The following is a 24,309-nucleotide window of genomic DNA, read 5'->3' on the forward strand; positions in this document are numbered from 1 at the left end:
AGAGTTTGGTCATCTTTAAAAATATTTCCTAAGAAAATAATCACACAAGAATTAGCAAAGATAGATATCTACAATATTTAAGGCAACACTATGTATGACAGAAAAAAAAAGGAAATCAACAATAATAAATGTATTAAAGAAATGATGTCCTGGACATATAATTGCATATTATGCAGTGACTTCTAAAAGAGTATTTAATGATATAGAAAGTTATTTGTAATAAAAGATATATTCTTTTAAGAGCAGGGCACAAAACTATATGTAGTACCTAATCCAAGTTTGATTAGGACTGGGGGGAAAGTAAATTTGTTAACAATGACTCTGAATAATCAGTTTTTTTTCTTTAGCTAATCTGAAGTTTCCATAAAGAACATGGTATTTATAAGAAGGATAAAACTGCTCCCTTTTATTTTCATATGGTGGTAAAATTAGTGGCCTAATTTTAATTAGGTTCCTAATTTGGGAACCTCTGGGTTGTATGAGTCTCTCAGTGACTGAGAAGGTGCTATTGTCACTGAATACACAGACAGGAATGTTAAGCATCCTGTAATTTAAAGAACAGTCTCACTAAACAAATAATAGTTCTATCCTAAATGCCACTTGAACCCCAACTGAGCGACACTTGCTATGAATGGTTGAATTACAACAAAACACCATCCACTGAATACTCTATACCAGGTGCTTTCAACAGGCACTAAAAGTAAGACTAAGGTATCAACTAACTCTTGTTCATAGTAAATGATCCGTATATCCTCAATAAACTGGACTGAATGCACTGTCTCACTTATTTCAGCTGTGTCTATATACCATAACACCAAGCAAAGATTTTAATTCATTCAACAGTTGTATTCTCTACAAACCAATGTGAAGGATCCTCTATGTCTTCATAAAGTACCAAACAAATGCAAAATGGTACATGTGTCTGGAATCTTGATCTTTATGTAGCAATTCCAGTAGTTTATGCCAAAAACTAAGAAACCAGAAGCTCAGTAATGGTAGCTAACATTTATTATGTGGCAGGACCTGGGTAAAATACCATAACATATTGTCTCCTTTAATTCTCACAACCAACACTGGAGTTAAAACTATGATTTGTTTTAGAGATGAGGAAACTAAGGGTTTTAGGGATTAGTCATATACTCAAAATCATATAAATAGCAAGTGCTCAAGGCTGAGAGTGATTTCAAAGCCCACATTCTTTCAAATGGGGAGATAAGGAGGCTTATGGAAATAGTAAGTATTTAGGAGTAGTATGAATCAAGCAAGAGGGAAACTTACAAGTTAACATAAGGTTCTGTTACTTAGTAAAAATGCTCAGTTAGGATGCTTCTATTGAATGAGAAAATCCAATGAGACTATAGAATGTAGAGACTACTGTTTCTGTGGTAACAGCATTCTTTGAAAATAGTCCATTTTTGTATACTACTTTAATTTCATAATGAAGCTACAGTTAAGGAAATAAAATAAGTCTGAAGTATAAAGAAAAACAAACATTTTCTAAAAAATGGCGAGCTGTTTCTAATGTCAACTGAATTACACTTGAAAAAAATTTGTTTTTTTCTTTTTTTTTTTTTAACTTGAATAAATAAAGACAGGGTCTCATATGTTGCTCAGGCTGGTCTCGAACTCCTGGGCTCAAACAATCCTACCATCTCAGCCTCCCAAAGTGCTGGGATTATAGGCATGAACCACCATGTCAGGCAATTAAAAAAAAAAAAAAACTATTCAGAAAACTATTTTATATGTGGGCAGGTTATGGGTGGAATAAGAAAATAGCCATTGTTCAACTAGCCCTAAAATAAAGAAGGCGAGGAAGAGGAAGGAAGGGAGGGAATAGTTACTGAGTTTTCTGGCGGCTAATTAGTACTAAAAGGAAGGAAATACAGTTAATCAAAAGCTCTATGAAATGTATTTACGTTTTTGCTTCATCAAGGTAAACTGAAACACATTCCAATTCACTCTTATCTACACTATATATCAGTTCGAAATGTTCATTTTGTTATTCAAATTTCCACTAAGAAAAAAAAAAACTGAGAGAAAACCCAGAAGTCAGATTTCCCTCTCTAAAAAATCTGGCAGGGATATCATAATTTGAAAATTTTAGCATTCTTTTTCCGCTGGGCTCAGTGGCTCATTCCTGTAATTCCAGCACTTTAGGAGGCAGAGACAAGTGGATTTCCTAAGTCCAGGGGTTCAAGATCAACCTGGGCAAATTGGCAAGACTTCCTCTCTAAAATACATCAAAAGCATAGCCAGGTGTGATGGTGCATGCCTGTAGTTCCAGCAACTTGGATGGCTGAGGTCGAAGGATGTCCTGAGCCCAGCAGGTAATGGTTGTGGTAGCCATGAGTGTGCCACCATACTTTAGCATAGGCGGAAGGGTGAGACTGACTCAAAAATACATATATTAATAAACTTAGCATTCTTTTTCATAAAGTAACTACAAAAGCAATAATACTGTCTTTAGAAAGGACAGAACTAAAATCATCAAAGTATGTGATGAATTTTTTAATATCTTGGCACAGCTACACAGACTATATATTTTAAAGGATTATACATTTGCAAAAGTGTAGTGAATTTAATTTTGAAGGAAATACCCTGAAAATTATTCTTTATCAAGATTAGAAATATTCTGAATTTCAACTCAAAACTGTTTATCATTGAGGATAGAGAGTGGTTTTCCACAATACCTGCAAACTGTACTTCTGCAAGATAAATGGCTATTAATACGTAAAAAACCGGCTGGGCATGGTGGCTCGTGCCTGCAATCCCAGCACTTTGGGAGGCCAAGGCAAGAGGACTGCCTGATCCCAGGAATTCAAGATCAACCTAGGCAACAAAGCAAAACCTCGTCTCTACAAAAAAAATTATTTGAGTGTGGTGGTGCACACCTGTAGTCCCTGCTACTTGGGAGGCTGAGGTGGAAGAATCACCTGAGCCAAGAAGGTCCAGGCTGCAGTGAGCCGTAATCATGCCACTTGCACTACAGCCTAAGTGACAGAGGAAAAATTCTGACTCAAAAAAAATATTTTTTTAGCTTAAAGCATGCATAAGTCCCTCTTTAATTCTGAACATTGCTTAAAAAAGTATTTGAAAGTGCAACAGTTAGAAGCATGCCAGGTTAGAGATCATTATCTACATTCTGATTTAAAACTATCTTAAATGAACTTTCTATATAAAAAACACTATATTATCATCTTTGTATGATGTAAAAATCAGTGAAATCATATATCAGAAGAACATCTTCCATAAAGTTTATAGCCAAAAACCTTTAATATTAAATAACTCCACTTTATGAGTCATTTCTAAGAATAATTTTTTAGAAAGTATACATACTAACAATAGAGCTATAATAAGGGATTAGGAGGAATGAATAACTCAAGAGAGTGAATAACACACATAATTTCCAGTCATTCTTAGAAAAACGTCAGAAACATAAAGTAAGATCAACATGTCTTATTTCCTCCTATGTTACTGAGATTTATCTCTCAATTTTAACTAAGATCAAGTGACAATCCAAGCAGGCAGGAAAGAAAGACTATATCCTACTATGCGGCATGAGATTTCCCTTAAGATTTCTATTTATACTCAAACAGGCATTGTATTTATTTCAACGAACACTTAGTACTTCATGTTCACAATCAACAGGAGTAGAAACCTGAGTGTACGATTCTTACATTGATATTAATGGCTATAATTTATCAAGCATCTTTCGTGTGGTAGGCATGTCCCCACAACAACCCTGTGAGGTAGGTCTTCATTCCATTCTATGAGTGAAAAATTGAGACACAGGGTAAATGACTCAATCAAGATCAAATAGCTTGTGAGTGCAAGATGGAGGTAGGATCTGAACTCAGTGCTACTTCCAACTGTAGTTACAGAAGTCCAATTTGGTTGGAAGAAACATTTTATCTTTTTTAAAAATAGCAAGATGCTTAGGAACAAGTTGAATATATAAATTAAACTGTGTTGTTCTTGTAAAGCGATACATGCTGATTTATTCCCGTCTTCCTTGTTAAAACACAGTTTAAGGCAGCTAAGCTATCACCTATACATAGATATTGACAGAGAGGAATTAATAAAATGTAACAAAAATTTTTACCAAACATCCCTACTTTAGTTTCCTAGAGGTGCTGATTTTCCACTTCAAAGTTTTGTTTAAAGTGAGTGTCTAAATAATTCTCAGATGCTTTACTCTTACTCTTGAATGCTGAGGGCAATGTAATTAATCAAAAAGAGACTAAAGATAAGAGGGAAGAAAACAGTCATACACAAACCTTGCTTCTGGTCGCTAGCTGCAGTGACAGGGGTGCTGGCAGCAAGATGAGCGCTCTCCACAGTCCCATAAACCACAGGGCTGTGCTCGGGGACCTGGCTGGGCAGCTGCTGGGATTTGAAGTACAAAAAAGGGTGATAATGAGCGTGCGAACATAAAAACTAGCAACATGGAACCCAAGCAAGTGGGAAAGACAGAGTGGGGCACAGGAGATCACAAAATTAAAAAAATACAAAGCAAGGAAAAATTATATAGGCCAATTTAATAAATTCAAAAAGTACATGAAAAGACAAGGAAGATAAGGAAAGAGGCAGCAGGAAAAGGGGAAGGAAAAGAGATGATTACTATTAACGACAGAAGAGAAGACAGCACAACAATCATTAGTACAATTCATTCTCCAGTGTTCCTTCTAAGGGCAAGCTGACTTTTCAACCTATCAATAGATGTCACATCTGAAAAATAATCTAACACCCTCTCAAAGATGAAAAGGATTCGGTCAACTTCACTTAGAAACTACCTAGCAAAGTAGTTCAATGGACAAAAGTAAGACAAACAAAATATGGTGGGATTGAAAACCTGTCACTGATTCAAGAAAACAATACTGAAAGGTGATTCTTGTTATTTTCTATATAACCATACAGGGGAACCCCATGCAACTTGCAAAGTATCTAAATGTAGTTTCACCTTAAAATATTTTCAGAATCAGTAAAAGATCTGGATTTTCATAGCAATGAGGAAATCTAATTTTTACTCAAGTACTGTATTATAATGAAAAATGCCCATCAAAAATCCAAGCAGGGTAGACTGAGAAAAATGCAGTCATTGTTTAACTTAGAGGGAACAGAATTATACAAGAAAGGACAAGAACACTCATTCTACATCACATTGCCTCTGGATTTGAGGGTTACACAAAAGTCACAAAACAAAGCAGTGTCTCTCCTCGGAGATCTAAGGTCAATTTTTCAGTGGTTATAATATCCTACATTGCATTCTATTAGTGCTATCAGAATAGTGTTCCCTACACAATTCTGCTTTTCAGTTGTTTTATTCTGGGGAGTAGGGGAGGGAGATTAAGATGTGGGTGAGTGTGGATACATAGAGCCTCTTAAAAGTGAGAATTAATCTTAAAATTTCCGAATCAGAAAGTCTCACTTAAAGTGGAAATATAAAATCAAGTGGACATATATAATTAATGATGATATATACCATTTAAGTAACAATTCTTTTCAGAATGTATAACATGAAATTCATATTTGACTATATAAGGATTATACAGGATAATCGATAAAAAATGGGGGAAATGCTATCATTTCACCTATACATTAGACCATGAAAGTGCTCATAGTCTACAATTACTTCTAAATGAAGACTACCAAAACTATATTTTCACATATAAAAAATGAAGAGAGTTACTGTTTTCACTTTGAATCAGGGAAAAATTTTAAAATGGCACTACCATAATTACTCTAACACCTTAGTTTCAGTGGGAAAAAAACCGTACTAGTGAAATTCAATAGAAAGCTTCATAACTAAAATTAAAAGACTGTTTAATTCTATAGGATGAAAACAAAGGAAACACTCCAAGTTATTTAGCATTTATTAAGCAATTATCCACATTTCCCAGGAAAATAAGATTTGTAAATTGTGTAATTTACCTGAAAGGAAAAAAAAAGTATTAACTACTCCAACTGTCTTGGGAAATTAATAACAAAAAATAAGCGGGCAATTGCTAAAAGTAGGTCACCAAAATGACATCCATAGCTCTAAGGTAAGATGTTCAAGACAGTGAAAGGCTACTGGTATGTATATATTTGAATATTTTTCAGCCTAAAATATCTTCAATCATATAAAAGAGATGCTACACAGACATTTTAAAATTAACAAAGCCCTCGGGAGAATCTATGTAAAAGAATCATGAGAAAGGAGTGAGATAACATGTTGGTTAAAGGGCCAAATGCAAGTATTCCCAGTACATTGTTATATATCCACAAAATGTCAAAAGTACTTCCCAGTTTCCACAGCTGTAAAATGAAAAGGTACTCAAGATCCTATATTCTCCTTCAGCCTTGGCAATCTATAAGCCTCTGACAGTACTAAGAAAATGATAACATATTAACATATAGCTCAGTATGTTAATCTTGTTCTGGATGAATTTTAACTTAGAAAAATCTTCTCAATCTATAATTTAGACTCTCATTTCATCTATTATCTTCCAATGAAGTGATTCAACTATAGTCTATTACACAGGAGTTTCTTATCTTTCCAAACCCATAAATAATCATAAACTAATCTAAGTAATAAATCAGAAAAATAGACACACAATATTGTGACATAAAATATCACATATATATGGAAATTAAACTACACTATTAAGAATATACTTAAGGAAACTCAAAACCATTGCACATCAGTCACATTCACAATTGGTGGGAATGAAAATTTATAATTTTGGGCAATCACTAGTAAAATATAAAATATCTCAATAAAGATGCTAAGGAAGTCAAGCGTTAAAATGTCAGGGTCTATTTAGCAACTCTTCCCACATTATCACAACAACTAATAATTTATATAAATTGTTCTGTCTCTCATAAATGTTTCAAAATCAAGATGCTGCTTGATTTTGAAAAAACAAATGTTTCTCACTTTTCAACTAGAGTGACAAGGAAGTTCGAAGGATGGCAAGATAATAGATTCCTGATAGTATCAAAGAAATATTTTTAATAAGTTATCCTTTAGAATGTACTGTATTGAAGATTTATATATTGAATTTAAAGTACTGACCTCAAGGAATAATGGTAGACTTGGGACAAAATAGTAGAGGAATTCACTACTTAAGAATGGAATGTTTACCTATTAAATAAAACAAGCAACAACATCTAGAACTGTCCTTAAATACTACTTCTATGCACAACTTAAAATTACCTTTTCTTGACACAGCTCACATTATTACTGCCCAGAGAGGAGTCACTGTCTTTTGCCTCCTATTTTAATCATGTACATGACAAGATGCTTCAGTACAGAGGTAGTTATGGAAAAAGGTCAACAAGTATGGCCCAGGAGCACATACATGTTTTTGTATTGCCCACAAGATGATAAGTTTTATATTTTTAAATGGTTGGGGAAAAAGTCCAGAAAGGACAGTATTTCTTGACACATGAAAATTATATTTCAGGTATAATACATTTGCAAAAGACTCATACAATGACTTCAAAATAATTTTTGTAGGCTGGACATGGTGGCTCATGCCTACAATCCCAGCACTTTGGGAGGCCAAGGCAGGAGGCCTGCTGGGGGCCAGAAGTTTGAGACCAGCCTGTACAACATAGCAAGATCCCATCTCTACAAAAATTTTAAAAATTAGCCACGTGAGGTGACGTGTCTATAGGCCCAACTACTTGGGAGGCTGAGGTGGGAGGATCGCTTTAAACCAGAAGTTCAGGGTTACAGTGACCTATGATGGTACTACTCCTCTCCAGGCTGGGTGACAGTGTGAGGATGTCTCTTTTAAAAAAAAAAAAAAAAATCCTTGTATAAATACCTCATGTATTTAATGTATATAAATCCTGGGGAGAAACAAATATAGTGTCCATTGAGAAGCATTATGAAGACCAAGAAGTAAAATAATAAAATATCTGATGTCAGGAAAAAGGACCAAAACAAGCTCCTTTTGTAAGTAGGGAATCTCCCACAGTCACTCACTAAAAACATGCATGTGTAGGTATGCGTGTGTTTCCTTATGTTTACCATGTACAAAACACTGAGAATCCCCTGATGACATACAAAGTTCTTGCTTCACAGATCTTATAGTCAATCAAAGGAGACAGATATCATGGAATAAACCACAAAATTAATCATTTGATTAAAACAGCAATAAATGCTATTTTGGGGTAGCGAAGGTATAGAGATAACATATTCTAGGGTTCTGATATTATTATGTGTGTGAAGATTTTTTTTAACAGAAGGAACATTCAGAGGCTAAGTTTGAAAGAATCAGTGCAAATGTAGGCATGTATGAAGAAATGTAGAAAAACCATTTCAAACAGAAGGAACAGAATGCATGAAATCTCCAAAAAGAAGAAAGTTCTGTGATCCACCAGCATGTGTGAGAAGAGGAACACAAAAAGACCTGGAGAATTTGGTATGAAATGAGGCAGGCAGGGATCAGACCAGACATGGCCTTACAGGACACACCAAAGATTTTGGTCTTTATCTCCACACCAAGGGACAAGGTTGAAGCAGCAGCATGAGAAAATCAGATTCCAGAATTATTTTACAAATAATTCCGACTGCAAGGAGGGAAGAACAGTCATAAAGACCCAATTTATAAGGTTGCTAAGGTAGTCCATGAAAAATATTTTGGTGGTAATAATGAAGAGAAGTGACTAAATTTTACTTAAATGTAGGAGATAAACTGGCATGATTTGATTCATGAGGGGGTAAAAGAAAAAAACAAATTAGGTTTCTGAGATGTGTGCCAGTCACTGAGATAGACATCAGACAGACATTGAGAAGACATCAGGCTTTGGGGGTCAAGGGGTGAGGGAGAGGAAGACCACCAACTCAAGTTTTGAGTCTGAAGTGATTGTGAGACACCTTAGTGTAGAGATGAAGGAGAAAATTGTGTATGTAGCCTGAAGCTCCAAAGAGTTGTTACTCATAATATAATGATACATAAAATGATATAATGAGTACTTCCTTTAATACAGAGGCAATGAACAACAATAAATAATGATTATACCAATAATGCAACAAATACCCTAAACTCCGATGCCAGAACACAGGACATAAAGGCTAGAAAAAGCATCAACCACATCGATCAGTTATTTAATTATTTATTTATTTCCCCCAATAAACTACCAGTTCTGTTTAAAAATCTTGAGTGACATGAACTCAATATTTCCAATGGTAAAGCCCATTTCAGGTTTGGAAAACTGTAGTCATTATAACTTCATTTAAATATCTTCATCCATTGATCTATTTCTTGGTGACTCTGAAACAAAAATCTTATCCCGTCCATAAAAAGCCATTCACACACATTAAACTGATGATAGCAAGTATTTATTGACTATCTTACCAAGCACCATACATTGAACTAGGAGTACAGTGCTGTTTGTTTAAATCTGTAGAGCGAATGTTCTAGTGCTCGAGGCAGACAATAAACCAGAAAATAGGCATATGATGTCAGGTAGACTTTATGAATAAAGTATGAATATATTTTATATTGAAATGTGAATAACGTTAAAGTATGCTAAAGGTCAGAGAGTACGGGTATGGAGGTATTATTCCAGAGCTGTCAGAGATGGCTTTCCTGAGGAAGTACTATTAGCAGAAACACCTGAAAGAAGAAAGAGCCAGACGTGGAACGTGGAAGAGCATTCCAGATGAAGGGAACAGTAACAGCAAAAGCCCAAGGGCAGAAGCCCACTTGGAAAGACGAAACATAGACAGGAGAGCAGCAACGGTGCAATACAATGCAGAAGGAAGGAGGGGCAAGAGAAGGGAGCAGCCAGAAACCAGGTGATACATGATCTAAGAAGGGCCTACAAAACTCCCTGTGGAGATGGACTTTGGTATGTTTTAGTCAAGAGTGGAGAGACTCTAGATAATTTTTAGTGGGGAAGAGATGTGATATGATTTATGTTGTAAAAGATCACTCACTCTGGCAGTTGTCTCAGGAACAGAGAGAGGAGGGGCAAACACATGCAGGGAAGTGAGTAAGTTCTTGTTGTCGAGGGGAGAGATCCAAGTGGGTCCACTACAGCAACAGCAGTGAAGGTGGTGAGAATGAGTCAAATAGAACCTGCTGAGGTAATGGTTGTGGAGGGTGAGATAAAGAGGATTTAAAGATGACTCTTAGGTTTAGCACCTGAGCAACCTGGAGTAGACTGCAGTATAATTTACAAAAGATAAACTAAGGGAATACATCAAACACCTAAAGAAATAGCTTATAAGAAAGGGGTCCCAAACTCAAATTTCTTTTTTTTTTTTTTGAGTTGGCGTCTCACTCTATCGCTCAGATTGGAGTGCAGTGGCCGCTCCCGGCCACCGCAGCCTCGACCTGCTGGTCTCTGGCGATCCTTTCGCCTCAGCCTTCCAAGTAGCTGGAACTACAGGCACACGCTACCACACCCGGCTAATTTTTTATTTATTGTAGAGATGAGGTCTCACTGCCCAGGCGGGTCTCGAACCTGTGGGCTCAGGCAATCCACTCACCTCAGCCTCCCAAGGTGTGGGATTACAGGCTGAGTCACCAAGCCCGGCTTCAAATTTCTTTAGAAACCAACAGGTGACCTAAATGTGTGATGCCAAAGGTAGTGAAACAATAATAGAAGACTGTATACTAAAGATGTAAGCTGTGGTTGACAGCATTAAGGTTGGTTTTTTTTTTTTTCTTTAAACATTGACCTGGACAATAATTCTGCAATAGAAAGAACACCTTCCTTGAAGGCAAGGAAAGGTTGCCAAGGTATCAGGAATGAAGAGGGGAAACTGACACTCAAGATAAAAGCTTTAGTGTAGTCTAGAGGACTCAAAATAATTTTAAAGTTCTTATGGGGAAGGGGAGAAATGGAACAACAACAAAAACTCTACAAAGCAAGAATGTGGATAGAATTCTCACCCAAACATATTCAAATGTATTATAAGTTATAATACTTAAGATAGTACAGTAATGATATTAAGACAAATAAATGGAATAGAAGTCTTAAGATATATTCACCTATAAGGCATATACAATAATTCAGTTAATGGTTAAAAGAACATCTCAAAAAAAGGAAGCAAAGACAAACTATTCAATAAATAACATTAAATAAGAAACAGGCCATTTGGAACTATCTGAAGCTCATTGTATATATCAAAATAAATTCTGTATCAAACAGATACAAAGGTAAAATAACCAAACAATGTAAGTACTAAAAGACAGTATTTGTGAACAGTTTTAGTATCTTTGATGAGAAAAGTTTTCAAAGTACAAATCTCAAATCATAAAATATTTAGGAAAAGACAGAAATTTATGAATATAAAATTTTTAAAATTCTGTAAGACAGGATGTTTAGCAAACACAATCATCAAAGAGGAAAAAATGTTTGTTAAAAGATTTCTTTAACCTGTAAAAAGTTCTTATAAATGTTAGACAAAAACCATTACCCAAAAGGAATATGTACAAAATATAGATAACTTATACACACACAACCAGTGAACAAAAAATCTTAAAATCACAGATAAATACATAAAAAATAAGATACATGTGAAGCTTTAATAGTCACATAATTTGTAAAGGTCAAATTTATATACTTGGGATATCCACTACCACAAATATTTGTCTTTACCATATGCAAGAAGCATTTGAATTCTTCTCTTCTAGTTAATTTGAAATGCACAATGAATTACTGTAAACTATAGTTACCTTAGTGATCTACCACAGGTCATATTTCTTCTTTCAAACAGATACTGTGTACAAATTCATTTTAAACCATGAAACAGCTGTACAAGCAAGGGTCTCTGTTCATCATGACACCTCATTTAACGACTCTGAGAACATCCACCCCAGCCTATATCTACTTAACGTCTACAAGGCTTTACATATTACTGAAAAGTATCATTTTTAAGTCAAGAACGATGACTAATGATAAGTTATTTTGTTAAAGATAAAGACTGAAGTGACTTAATTTAATAACAATCTTTACTGTAGTTAACCACTGAAACAAAACCATACCTATACACTTCAAGAAAATGGTATTCATTCATCAGGGCCTATGACTGAGATAACAAAATACAATTTTGAAAGATTAGACTTGTTTAAATTATATTAGGTTTCTCCTTTAAATTCTTAATGCAGGACTGTAACTACTTACTGTAAACAAACGTATTTTGCATGGAATATTATATTTAATACATATATAATACGCATTACACACTGCAATCTTCCAATAAGGTAAGCTAGAGGAAAGAAAATGATATTTAAAATATCTTAAGGAAGGGAAAATACATTTACAGTATGATACTGTATTTATCAATGTTGTAAGTTTATATCATCTGTTTATAAGATGAATTATCTGTATGAAATGGTGGGCAACCATAGCTGCAGATCTCAATCTAAGGTACATATCAATTAAGCAATTCACCTTTTTCTTATAATGTCACTGATTTTTCTCTGCCTCTTGGGAGCACTGATAGCATCACATATGGACTTGTTATATGGGTTCCAAGGTATTAATCAAGATTTATGGTAGTAATGCACTAAACACAATGAAAAAATACTCAAGAACCCTAAGAGATCACTTTTTACTGTGATTCACAATTTACTGGAGCAATGAACTGCTCACATGCAGATAATCAGCATCACCTGGTATATTAAGCAGATGCTTGCAACACTTGAGATCACTGGCAATAGGAGGTGGCTATGAAACTACAAGAGTACAGTATATACTACAATTCACTTTATGCATTTATAACTTAATGCTGCATATTTACATTTGTGTGCATTTTTCTCAACTGAGAACTGTGCCATTATGGTCTGCAAGTATTTACATGTCTATGTTTTGATAAATTTTAATTTATAATAAACATGTATACTTTTTGGTACTAAATGAAAAAATACACTAGTATCTACATATAATTTATGCATTCATGACATATCTAAATTTTTATTACTTTTTTCAGTATTTCTAGGCTATGTGGTTCATTTGGGAGCTTTTTCAAATTGTCAAAATCTCCAAAAAGTTTTCCCATATATTAAATGAAAAAAATTCACATATAAATGGACCCATGCAGTTTAAACCCATGTTGTTCAAGGATCAGTTGTAATTTTCAAAGGTTCACAAAATTTAAGGTATCCAGGTAACAACTTTATAAGCAACTCTATAAAAGAGAGAATAACCTGCTGACTTTGGTAATTTTCCCAAATGACAAGAGAGGCTACATCTTCCCAAAGATATCAGTCATTTCCAACCTTTCCTCTGCCCCCACACCATGTAGCACAAGACTCTCTCCATGTTATAGCTGCTTCATTATAACAGTAATTTTAAAACCAGAAGAAAAAGAAAAAAGGCAAAGAAAGGAAGAAAGGGATTTCACTCATAAAAAAAGATTAAGTGATTCTGATACACCACGCATGCCTTTGGAAGCAGACAGTTTTGGAAGCCATGCCTACACAGCATCATGTATTCCTTTTTACCCTACAGAGTCCCATAAAGACTATTAAGCAGTGAACACAATTCTTAATACAGGAAATGTTCCTTGTGATTTGTCATCATCAATAATTGAGATACTTGAAGCTGAAAGAATAATAAAATTTCCTTCTTTCCCACTTTAATGTTTACGAACCAAAAAGGAACTCTGAGATTATTTAGTACAATTCCTTATTTTAAATAAGAAAAAACAAGGATTTAAAGGGCTTAATGTTCTGACTGCGGGTCATAAATCTATGTGACAGAGTGGAAACCAGCAAGTGTGCTAGTGCTCGGTGTCTGTTCAAGCACCTACATCCATATACTATGATTGTCTGTATGGACACATGTATATACATATGCATATTTTTGGAATAGGTAAGATAGAAAATCTCCAGGAGTTATCTCATAGAAAATTTTAAAACTTATGAAGGACAGCTTCAAATTCTATCTGATTCTCATTAGGGGAAAAACAATAGCAGCAAAAACCTGTTTCTCCTCTCCATTCTCCTTACATAAATCCAATGCAGTATCTCTCAAATAACTTTTTTTTTTGAGTTGAAGTCCCACTCTGTTGCCCAGACTGGAGTGCAGTAGCATGCGCCTGGCCACCGCAGCCTCGACCTGCTGGGCTCCAGCGATCCTTTCGCTCAGCCTTTCAAGTAGCTGGAACTACATGCGCGCGCTACCACATCCGGCTAATTTTTTGATTTATTATAGAGATAAGGTCTCGCCAAGTTTCCCAGGCGGGTCTCGAACCTGCGGGCTCAGGCAATCCATTCACCTCGGCCTCCCAAAGCATGGGATTACAGGCTGAGTCTCTGAGCCCAGCCTCTCAAATAACTTTTAGCTTTAGTCATAAATTTGCTTAATACAGTTGCTGCCTCAGCATTCACTTATAGGCTTGACATGAGTTAATTGAAACCCAAGTGCACCCTTTCACCTTTGGTCTAGTTGAAATGACCCCTTCCTGTATAGCCTGCTTGTGATATAGGCCCCTTGTCCTCTTCTCACTGACTCAAAACTCAATACATTCCACAGTTCCTGACCATGATAGAACCTAATGGTTCATACCAGAGTCACATAAATAAGTTTAAACTTCAAGAGTGTTTTCTTCAAACTAGCAAATCCACAATTCCTATGGGCAAGTCTAAGGATAAGAACATCAACCTTAAGAAAGGCATAGCTCCACAGGTTCTCTTTCTTTTCTCCCCATCTACAGGTTGAGCTCCCTGCTGCCTTCAAACCACCTGCCAGTAGTAAATGTTTCAAGTATTTTGGTTTCACTTCCTCATTGTGTCTCATGTGACCTACAAACCCAAATCTAATGTTCCCCTGGTCAGGGATTTCTTAGGGAGTGGGTGGCTATCTTGTTTTATGCCTACTTTTGACAGAGAAACCGTAAGACCTAATTCAAACAAAATCACAACAGCTTGACTGTTTGCCAAAATCACAGTTTTTACCCCATCTTCAAACTCCCCTATGTATACTCAATGGTATGCTTTGCTATAAATACAGATATTTAAACTTAAAGAGTCATCCTTGACTCTTTTCTAACCCTTACATCTTAGGGATCCTTATATTCCCATTTACAAGGACAGTACTGATGTATGCCTGTTGTGTCAGCCAGGTAACAATGAACAGCACCACCATTCATTTCCAAAACTCCCCTAACTTAGTTGATACATTATATGGTCACCCTTTTTATAATCTTTATCTAGTTAGTAACTAATTGCTGAACATCTCTCCAATTGCCTTCCTCTCTTTCAAATGTCTTACTAATTTCTCATCTAAAAAATGACAATAATAGCCTCCCCCTTCTTCCTACTTCCCACTTTTGCACATATTGTCCCTCTCCCTGGAATACGGATCTCTCTCTTTACATTTTGTGAATACTGATCTTGGAACTCAGATCAAATGGCATCACTGCTGTGCATCTTGCAATAATAATAGTTGTAATGCTAGAAACATAACATTTATCAAATGCCCATTAAGAACCAGGCCCTAGCTTATGGAATTTTATGCATTTTATCTCAATAATCCTCATAATTCTCTGTGATGGGTTTTCTTTTTAAATGTGGAAACAAATGCTCTGGGAGAAAGTAATCTGGTTAAAGTTACAAAACTAAGTATAGTAAAACTGACACTTGAAACTTGGTATGTCTGATTCCAAGACTAAGTTTTAAACCTCTCCCCTGTACTATCTCACTTGTATCACCATTAAGGAGTATCTCTTATCTGTGTTACAATTCTGCCCCACTTGGTCACCTCTGTGCCTTCATGACTCTGTATACACTACATAGGAGGACCAGTAGAATCTTAGTGACTGGTTCTTTGCCTCCCCTTAAAGAGACTGAGAATATGTCAGTGATAGGGAAACACTTTGCTAAGCACAGAACATGCAGTTGTGTCTAGCTCAAAGCAGGTATTCCATAAGGACAAAAGCACTATACTATTTACTCTTTAGTCTTTAGAGACAGAGGGCTGTCCCACCTGCAGTCTTCTAACCAGAATGTGGCTCAAAATTTATCTGTGCCAAAATTGCAAACTAGTAGTCCTGAGGTTATATCTAATGAGCCTTCTTTGGTTGGTATAGTGCTATTTTATTTGATAATGAAAAATGGATTAATTCGTTGCCAATATTTAAAATTTGCAGCTTTTTTCCCTAGAAAACTAAGTATTTCTAGTTTCTCATGAAATACTTGGCTAACATTTTTACATACTGTAACAATCAGGTAGCAACAATAATGTCCCTTTTAAAACTAAGGACACCCTCTCCCACTCTCTATGGGCACAACTTTCTATGATTTCCAGAAAATGCGGTCAAATGTCAGTTGTCATCATCATGCTTGTGCTGATTTTCTTAAGAGAAAAAAGAAATATACCTAGCATTTATGCCTCTGTTAAAAAGCTAACTGTTCATTTCATAAATTTCATACATTTGGACTTAAATTCAAATCACTAAAGTAAAATAAACTTACGCTTCATAGACATTATACTTCTCAAAAAAGAACTACCAACATTATAATTATTGACTGACAGCCTCTATTAGCTGAAAAGTATATGTTCAATTATTCAATTATAATTACAGAGACATATATATGATTACAGAGACATATATACATATGTTCAGGCCCACAGTCTCAGGGGAAAGATAAAGAGCAAAAGGATTTCTGTGGCTAAGGAAGTAAGAGAGAGTGGGAGCAAGCTTAGAAGATTAAAGAAAAACACACCCTACAGTGATTTCTGAGGCTAAGGACACCAAGAGAGGGTGTGACCAAGCTTGGAACAATAAAGAAAACAACATACACAGGAATGAATACAGGACAGGGAATTTGAATGCAAAAAGAAGTATACAAGTTGAGAATTAAACACAAACCAACAAGAGCTATTAACTATCTGACTAACAGTAATAACATTTTATGCTTCAGGGTCTAGGCAAATATTTTTTAATAAGACCTCAAAGCACAGATAGCAAAAGCAAAAACAGATGAATTATATTACATCAAAATAAAAACAGCTAAGGAAACAATCAATAAAGCAAAGAGAAAATCTACAGAGTGGGAGAAGGTATTTGCAAACCATGCATCTAACAGTGAGTAAATATTCAGAATACATAAGTAACTCAGCACAATAGCAAAAAAAAAAATCTGATTATAAAATGGACAAAAATTGGAATAGACATTTCTCCAAGAAGACATATAAATGGCCAACAGAAGTATGATAAAATACTCATAGTCACTAATCATGGAAATGCAAATTAAAATCACAATGAGGCATCACCTCACCTCAGTTAAATGTCTATTATCAAAAAGACAACAAATGCTGGACTACCATATGATCCATCAATCCCATTACTGGGTATACAGCCAAATAAAATCAGTATGTCAGAGACAGATGCCACTTTCATGCTTATTGCAGCACTATTTATAATAGGCAAGATATGAAACCAAACTAAGAGACCATTAAGGGATGAGTAGATTTTAAAAAGTGGAATGAATAGACAATATAATGCTATTCAGCTATAAAACAGAATGAACTTCTGCAATTTGTGGCAACATGGATCAATCTAGAGAATATTATTTTAGGTGAAATAAACCAAGCATAGAAAGACCAATGCCACATGATTTCACTCATATGTGGAATCTAAAAAAGTTGGTTTCAAGGGAGTAGAAAGTAGAATAGTGGTGATCATAAGCTGGGGAGGAGAGGAAGGAAAAGGAGACCGGAAGACGTTGGTCAACATGTACAAAGTTAGACAGGAAGAATAAAAAATTACATTAGGGTGACTTTGGCAAATAGCAATGTTGCTTATTTCAAAACAGCTGGAACAGAAGATATTGAATATTGTCATCACAAGAACTGATAAATGTTTAAGGTGATGGCTATGGTAATACTCTACTTTGATCATTACACAATGTATACATGCATTCAAAGTACCATCACACTGTACCCTACAATGTGTATAATTATTATGTATCAATTATAAGTTTAAAAATAATTCACAAAAATACATCTTCATTTGAAAAAGATTATGCCTGATATTCTGGAGAGTTTTGCAAAATATATGAAGCGATAAAAGATAAAAGGTGATTCTAAATAAGGAGAATATAATGCACTAACATTTTTTAAATAAATAAATGAGACAGGGTAAAAATAGTAATAACAATTTTAATTAATGTTTAAATTTCATGATTAAAATTAGACTGCCTTGATCAATGAATCTCAAAGTTTTAGTATACTATATCCCTACCTAACAGAACACATACGTAGATTATTTCAATTGGAAAATTTTGCTTGACCCATGCTCACTTCTAGAGAAGAGACATGTTAAATATAATGCCTTCTTAATCATTCCAGATTAAGAAAGTTCCTTGAAGAATGGTGGGGGATGGTGAAAAATTCTATAACAATCATTAATATGACCTTAAACTCACATATCTAAATGGGCACAAATTCTTATCTGACACTGGAAGATTGAGATAAATGTCGGCCAAAGACCATTTCCAAGTAAAAACACATGACAACAAAGGTCTAAATTTTAGGTTTTCTCAAATACATGGATTTTCTAGCTATTTTAGCTGTTTAAAAACATTTTTTGGTCTTGTTTTTTTGAGTTGGGGTTTCACTCTGTCACCCAGGCTGGAGTGCAGTGGCATGATTATGGCTCACTGCAGCCACGACCTCCTGCGTGCCAGGAACTTTACCTCCTTGGTCATGTTGCCCAGGATGGTTTTTCTAAGAATATTTTTTAAAACTTTTTTTTTTTTTTACCAATATGACTAAAATCAAGTCAACAGTCTACCATTATATATGATCATTCATACCCTTGTTTGTAACTGAGCTATGAGAAATTCCCTCACCATCCAGCCATAAAAGGGAAAAAGAAAAAGTTCCTATTCGTTAGTGCCTCTTATCTGCTTTCATACCATGGGCTTTGAGTTCAGACTTTTTTAAGGGACAGGGTCTTGCTATGTTGCCCAAACTAGGCTAGAACTTACAGGCCCAAGTGATTCTCCTATTTCAGACTCCCAAGTAGCTGAGACTACAGGCATGTGCCATCATGACTAGCTTCAGGGTAGATTTTTTTTTTTTTGAGTCAGAGTCTCACTCTGTCACCCAGGCTGGAATGTGAGCCTTCTGCCTCAGCCTTCCAAGGAGCTGAATGACAGGCATGTACCACCATTTCTGGCTAATTATTCTTGATTTATTGTAGAGATGAAGTTTCCCAGGCTGGTCTCGAACCCCTCTGCTCAGGCAATCCTCTAGCTTCAGTCTTCCAAAGTGCTGGTATTATAGGCATGAGTCACTGTTCCTGGCTGATTTTTTTTTTTTTTTTTTTTAGTTGGAGTCTCACTCAGTCGCCCGGATTGGAGTGCAGCGGCCGCTCCCGGCCACCGCAGCCTCGACCTGCTGGGCTCCGGTGATCCTTCCCCCTCAGCCTTCCAAGTAGCTGGAACTACAGGCATGCGCTACCACACCCGGCTTATTTTTTGTTGTTGTTGTTGTTTGATTTATTGTAGAGATAAGGTGTCGCCAAGTTGCCCAGGCGGGTCTGAAACCCGCGGGCTCAGGCATTTCACTCACCTTGGTCTCCCAAAGCATGGGACTACAGCCGGCTGATAATTTTTAAGATCCGAAAATCACTTGTTGCTGATCATTTATCAACGTTTATTTATTTTTATTTTTTTATTTTTTGAGTTGTGGTCTCACTCTGTTTCCCAGGCCGGAATGGAGTGGCATGATATGGTTCATTGCAAGCTCAACCTCCTGGGCTCAGGCCTCCCTGGTAACTAGGACGACAGGTGCCAAGAATACAGGCATGTGCCACCACACCTGGCTAATTTTAAATTTTTTTTTTTTTTGTAGAGATGACATATTGCTATGTTGTCCAGGCTGGAATGCATCAAAATTTAAAGTGACCTGATAATGAGGTAAAAACCCTGTAAAATTTTTGGCGTTTCCATCTCTATTATAGTCTACTAAACTCCAGGTCCCCCTAGAATGTCTTTATTTCAAAAAACAAGAAAGTAAAACCTTAGGGGGCCATGATAACTACATTTTTTTTGTTGTTGTTTTTGTTTTTGAGTTGGAGTCTCACTCTGTCACCCAGACTGGAGTGCAGTGGCCGCTCCTGGCCACCGAAGCCTCGCCTGCTGGGCTCCAGCGATCCTTCCGCCTCAGCCTTCCAAGTAGCCAGAATTACAGGCATGCGCTACCAAGCACGGCTGATTTTTTTATTTATTGTAGAGATGAGGTCTCGCTGCCCAGGCGGGTCTCGAACCCGCGGACTCAGGCAATCCACTCACCTCAGCCTCCCAAAGGCGCGGGATTACAGGCTGAGCCACCGAGCCCGGCTGATAACAACATTCTTTACCAGAAATAAAAAGGTGCCCTCATACATACAGTGAGCCTTTTGCATCTGCAGGTTCTGCATTCACAGATTCAACAAACTGCAGATCGAAAGTTTGAGGGAAAAAATGTGAAAATAACAACAAAAAATAATAAATAAAAAATATAGCATAACGACTATTTACACTGCACTAGAGATGATTTAAAGTATACAGGAGGATGTATGTAGTTTATATGCAAATACTATGTCATTTTATGCAAGAGACTTGAGCATCCAAGGGTTGGATACCAAGGGATGAGTATAAATAAAGACAAGAGTCTACATTTAAAAAGCTTATTACCTTAGCAACAAGGGTACCTGCATAATGAACATTTGTATACCTAACCCTGAATTGTACCCCACATATTTAAAATTAAAAATAAAAAAAGAAGCTCATCTGTGTAGTTCTAAAAGATGGAAAGTATATCTGTTATACATCCTAATTAATATGCTCTCAATAACACAGGCAATCATTTCAAGCAACACTGTTGGGTAAAAATACTTAAATTCTCAACTTTAATTTTTGCATTAATAAAGTGTGCAGCATTTAATTCCTAAGGTTCCAAAGTGAAAACATGAAATAGTTAATGATGAGGTATCCACAGGAAAGCAGTTCCTTTTAGAATCATGAAACCATTCATTAGGAAGAGTGGCAGTAGCTGTGCTCCAAATGTAAACACAATAAATGAAAATATTACCAATCAAGATATGACTTTATAATAATTGACAAAGAGAAACAACATGTCTGATAAAATACTAGTTAGATATTCGAGGCTGTAAGACAACTGATGGAAATGGAAAGCACAGAAAATGGCTATAGAAAAAAGAAGAGTTCAGGAGAGGTTAGTGAACAAATACACACCATCATCCATCTTAGCTCCATCTGTCTTACCTGAGGAGGAGTAGGTGTGGATGTGGGCCTCCCTATAGGTGGAGTAGGATTTCTGCTACCACCTCCAGACATAATCTCCTCAGTTATGTCTTTACCTCCCTGGTTTGGATCCCGAATTCTTATCTATAGGGTTAAATAAAATAGCATATGTACAGATGAGTGTCTACATAGCAGATTTATAGGTATATGATGAGTTAAAGGTACAAATTGGGAAACTTGTCAAATGTCAAAGGTGATAATCACAACATATTTGACTTTATTTCAATCACAGAGCCATAATGAGGCCATTCAAATATATTTAGGCCATTAGTTCTGACATAAACTAATTAGAATAACAAGTTAAACTGAAACCTAGTTCGCTGGCTTTCTAGGTCAGAAAGACAAAGTATTTCTGCTTATTTTGTGAGACCTGTGAAACTGATTTTATTTACAACGCTTAACATAAGGATCATAAATTAGTTTCACTATATGGAAGGTACTATGCAGAATAAAGTTTTTTTGTTTTTTCTTTTTTGAGTTGGGAGTCTTACTTCATCGCCCACACTGGAGTGCAGTGGCATGCTCCCGGCCACCGCAGCCTTGACCTGCTGGGCTCTGGTGATCCTTCCGTCTCAGCCTTCCAAGTAGTGGAATTACAGCATGCGCTACCACGCCCGGCTGATTTTTTGATTTATTGTAGAGATGAGGTCTCGCTGCCCAGGCGGGTCTCGAACCTGCGGGCTCAGGCAATCCACTCACCTCAGCCTCCCAAAGGCGCGGGATTACAGGCTGAGCCACCGAGCCCGGCTTTTAATGCAGTTTTAAATAGAGCTTCAATTCACTTACTCTACTTTCTTCTTCAGGAACATCTATTTCTACTATCTTCCATTTTCATTATCTCCTTTATTCATTTTCTGCCTTCTGAGAGGTCACCCAAGTCCAACTTCTACCTTGCTTATTCAACATTTCTAAAGCATAGCTTCTTGACTACAGTGTCATGATACAATGATGTGTCCTGTTTATTATGATATGCACAAAAGTAAGTTGATTCTAATAATAAAGTCCCAAAGTTTTGAACCTCATTAATTTTTATTAAGTCAGAGTACCTCAAGAGTATTGCTATGTCACTACTTTGTGAATGTGGGAGGCTCTCTTAATTATAAGCATCACCCATTTTGTGTGTGCTGATGAATTAAGAGATCACAAGTCACTTTTCTACAACATGTTCTACAATTGAAATTCTTTATTACTGTACTAATTCTTTTGGGCCTGCCTTAATAGACAAAGACCCTGTAACTTGCTAGAAATAACTAAAACACATTTTCTAAACTCTGCTTTCTATTTCTTAAAATATATCTATTCCACCGGAAAGGTTTCTCTTGCTGTCTTTTCTCATGTTCTATTTTGTTCTTCTCTCAGGTCATACTTGAATGAAGAACTGCTTAGGACTGGTGTTAAAGGAGAGTCAGGACGTAAGAACTGAGCTCAACTTCCTCCCACTGAGTAAGACCTTAGCATATTAAACTCTCCCAGTTCTAAAGCTGGAGCATATGTTGTCATGTAGCAGATCTAGCTCAATGAATAATGAAAGTTGTTATTATGCAAATGGTGTGTACAACTTCCAGTTATATGCCCGTACACATCTTCCAGGTCATGTGGTATGAATCTAAGAGGAATTTTAAAATGACACAGTAATTTGTAAAGTGAGATAAACAATAATTGGGTAAACATATGTGATAACTGAACAGACTTTCCAATTTAAAATAAGAAAAATTAATGAAGATCTCTTACAGTTTTTTTCTCTCTCTTGGCTGGAGGGGGCTGTTGTTGCGTAGGCACTATGATAGGCGCTGACTGATACACTGGCTGACTTGGGTAAAAAGGCGTTCCTAAAAAATTAGAAAACAAAAATAAAAAGGCATTCAATTACATTATCAAACACTACAGGACTATCAACGGCACTGTGTCTCTGGACAATTTTTTTCAAAAGGTAAAAACAAAAACATTAAGCATTCTTAAACCATCTCTTGGCACTAGTTCTTCTCTAGCTACTTATGTGGTCAAGAAATTATTCACAAAATTATGTAGACTTTAAACATTTACAAACATTCAATATAAAAACACCTAAACACCCAACCCCTGCTAATCTATCCCAGAGTTATCATGCTACAACAAGAGAAGTGCTACAGCACTGCTTTAAAAAAATATTATTCTGGGACCCACTACCTGCAAGAGTGACTCACACAAGAGTTTGTGTATGTTTGTGTGTGGATTTGCTCAGAGGCACGAAGGTCTATGTATGACCATCTTGGGAGTAAAGGTGGTTTTAATTCTCCACCTTACTTATAGAGAATCACTGTCATAGGGAGGTACATTAAAGATTAGATGTCCTTATAATACTGGGGTGGGAAAAAGGCTGAGAACAAGTAAGCCTAAAGAAAAAGTCTAGGTACTAAGAATTCAGGTTCCAAACTACATTTTCTGCCATACTCAAACCCACACCTTTGCTCTAGCCCATAATCTCCTAACCCCTGTCCCTGGAGTACATTCATCTCTTCCATTCTGTTCAGGTTTCTTACTACACTGCCCATCTGTATGAAACTATCTTGTTCCCCCCACTCCTTATACTGCCAAAACTCAGCCAGATGTGGTGGCTCATGCCTGCAATCCTGGCACTTTGGGAGGCCAAGGCGAGAGAATTGCTTGAGCCCAGGAGACCAGCCTGGGTAACACAGTGATACCTCATTTCTAAAAAAAAAAAAAAAATTTTTTTTAAATTATCTACCTAATCCTGAACTGTACCCCACATCCTTAAAATAAATAAAAATAAATTTAAAAAAAATAGCCAGGCATGGTGGAATACACCTGTATCCCAGCTACTTGGGAGGCTGAGGCAGAAGGATCACATGAGACTAGGAGGTCAAGGTTCTGGTGAGCTGTAATCATGCCACTGCATTCCAGCCTGGGCAGAGTGCAGCCTGACTTCAAAACAAAACAAAACAAAAAAATTATAACTTAGGCACAGGGCTCGTGTGTAGATTTTAAGCACTTTTGTAACAATGAGAGATGACTTTTTTGGAGACGGGTTACTTTCAATCATTTG

At 36.2% G+C, this 24,309-nt stretch overlaps 1 protein-coding gene across 5 annotated transcripts in view; it reads right to left on the reverse strand.

Annotated features, from left to right (window-relative positions):
• The window catches only part of EIF4G3 (eukaryotic translation initiation factor 4 gamma 3), a 181,505-nt gene that overhangs the window by 138,900 nt on the left and 18,296 nt on the right, over window positions 1-24,309 (reverse strand). For 3 of the 5 annotated variants that reach the window (XM_021709852.1, XM_021709851.1, XM_021709850.1), the window contains exons 5-7: window positions 22,998-23,095; window positions 21,228-21,350; window positions 4,278-4,386 (exon numbers count right to left, since the gene is read on the reverse strand). In XM_021709852.1, the coding sequence (XP_021565527.1) occupies window positions 4,278-4,386; window positions 21,228-21,350; window positions 22,998-23,095 (330 nt within the window). Of the gene's footprint in view, window positions 1-4,277; window positions 4,387-21,227; window positions 21,351-22,997; window positions 23,096-24,309 lie in introns of those variants that run through there. The other 2 variants (XM_021709853.1, XM_021709854.1) reach the window with 2 other exon arrangements.

The sequence above is a fragment of the Carlito syrichta genome, unplaced genomic scaffold, assembly GCF_000164805.1.
Source record: "Carlito syrichta isolate Samal-C Ts95f unplaced genomic scaffold, Tarsius_syrichta-2.0.1 Scaffold287509, whole genome shotgun sequence".
Taxonomy (NCBI): domain Eukaryota; kingdom Metazoa; phylum Chordata; class Mammalia; order Primates; family Tarsiidae; genus Carlito; species Carlito syrichta.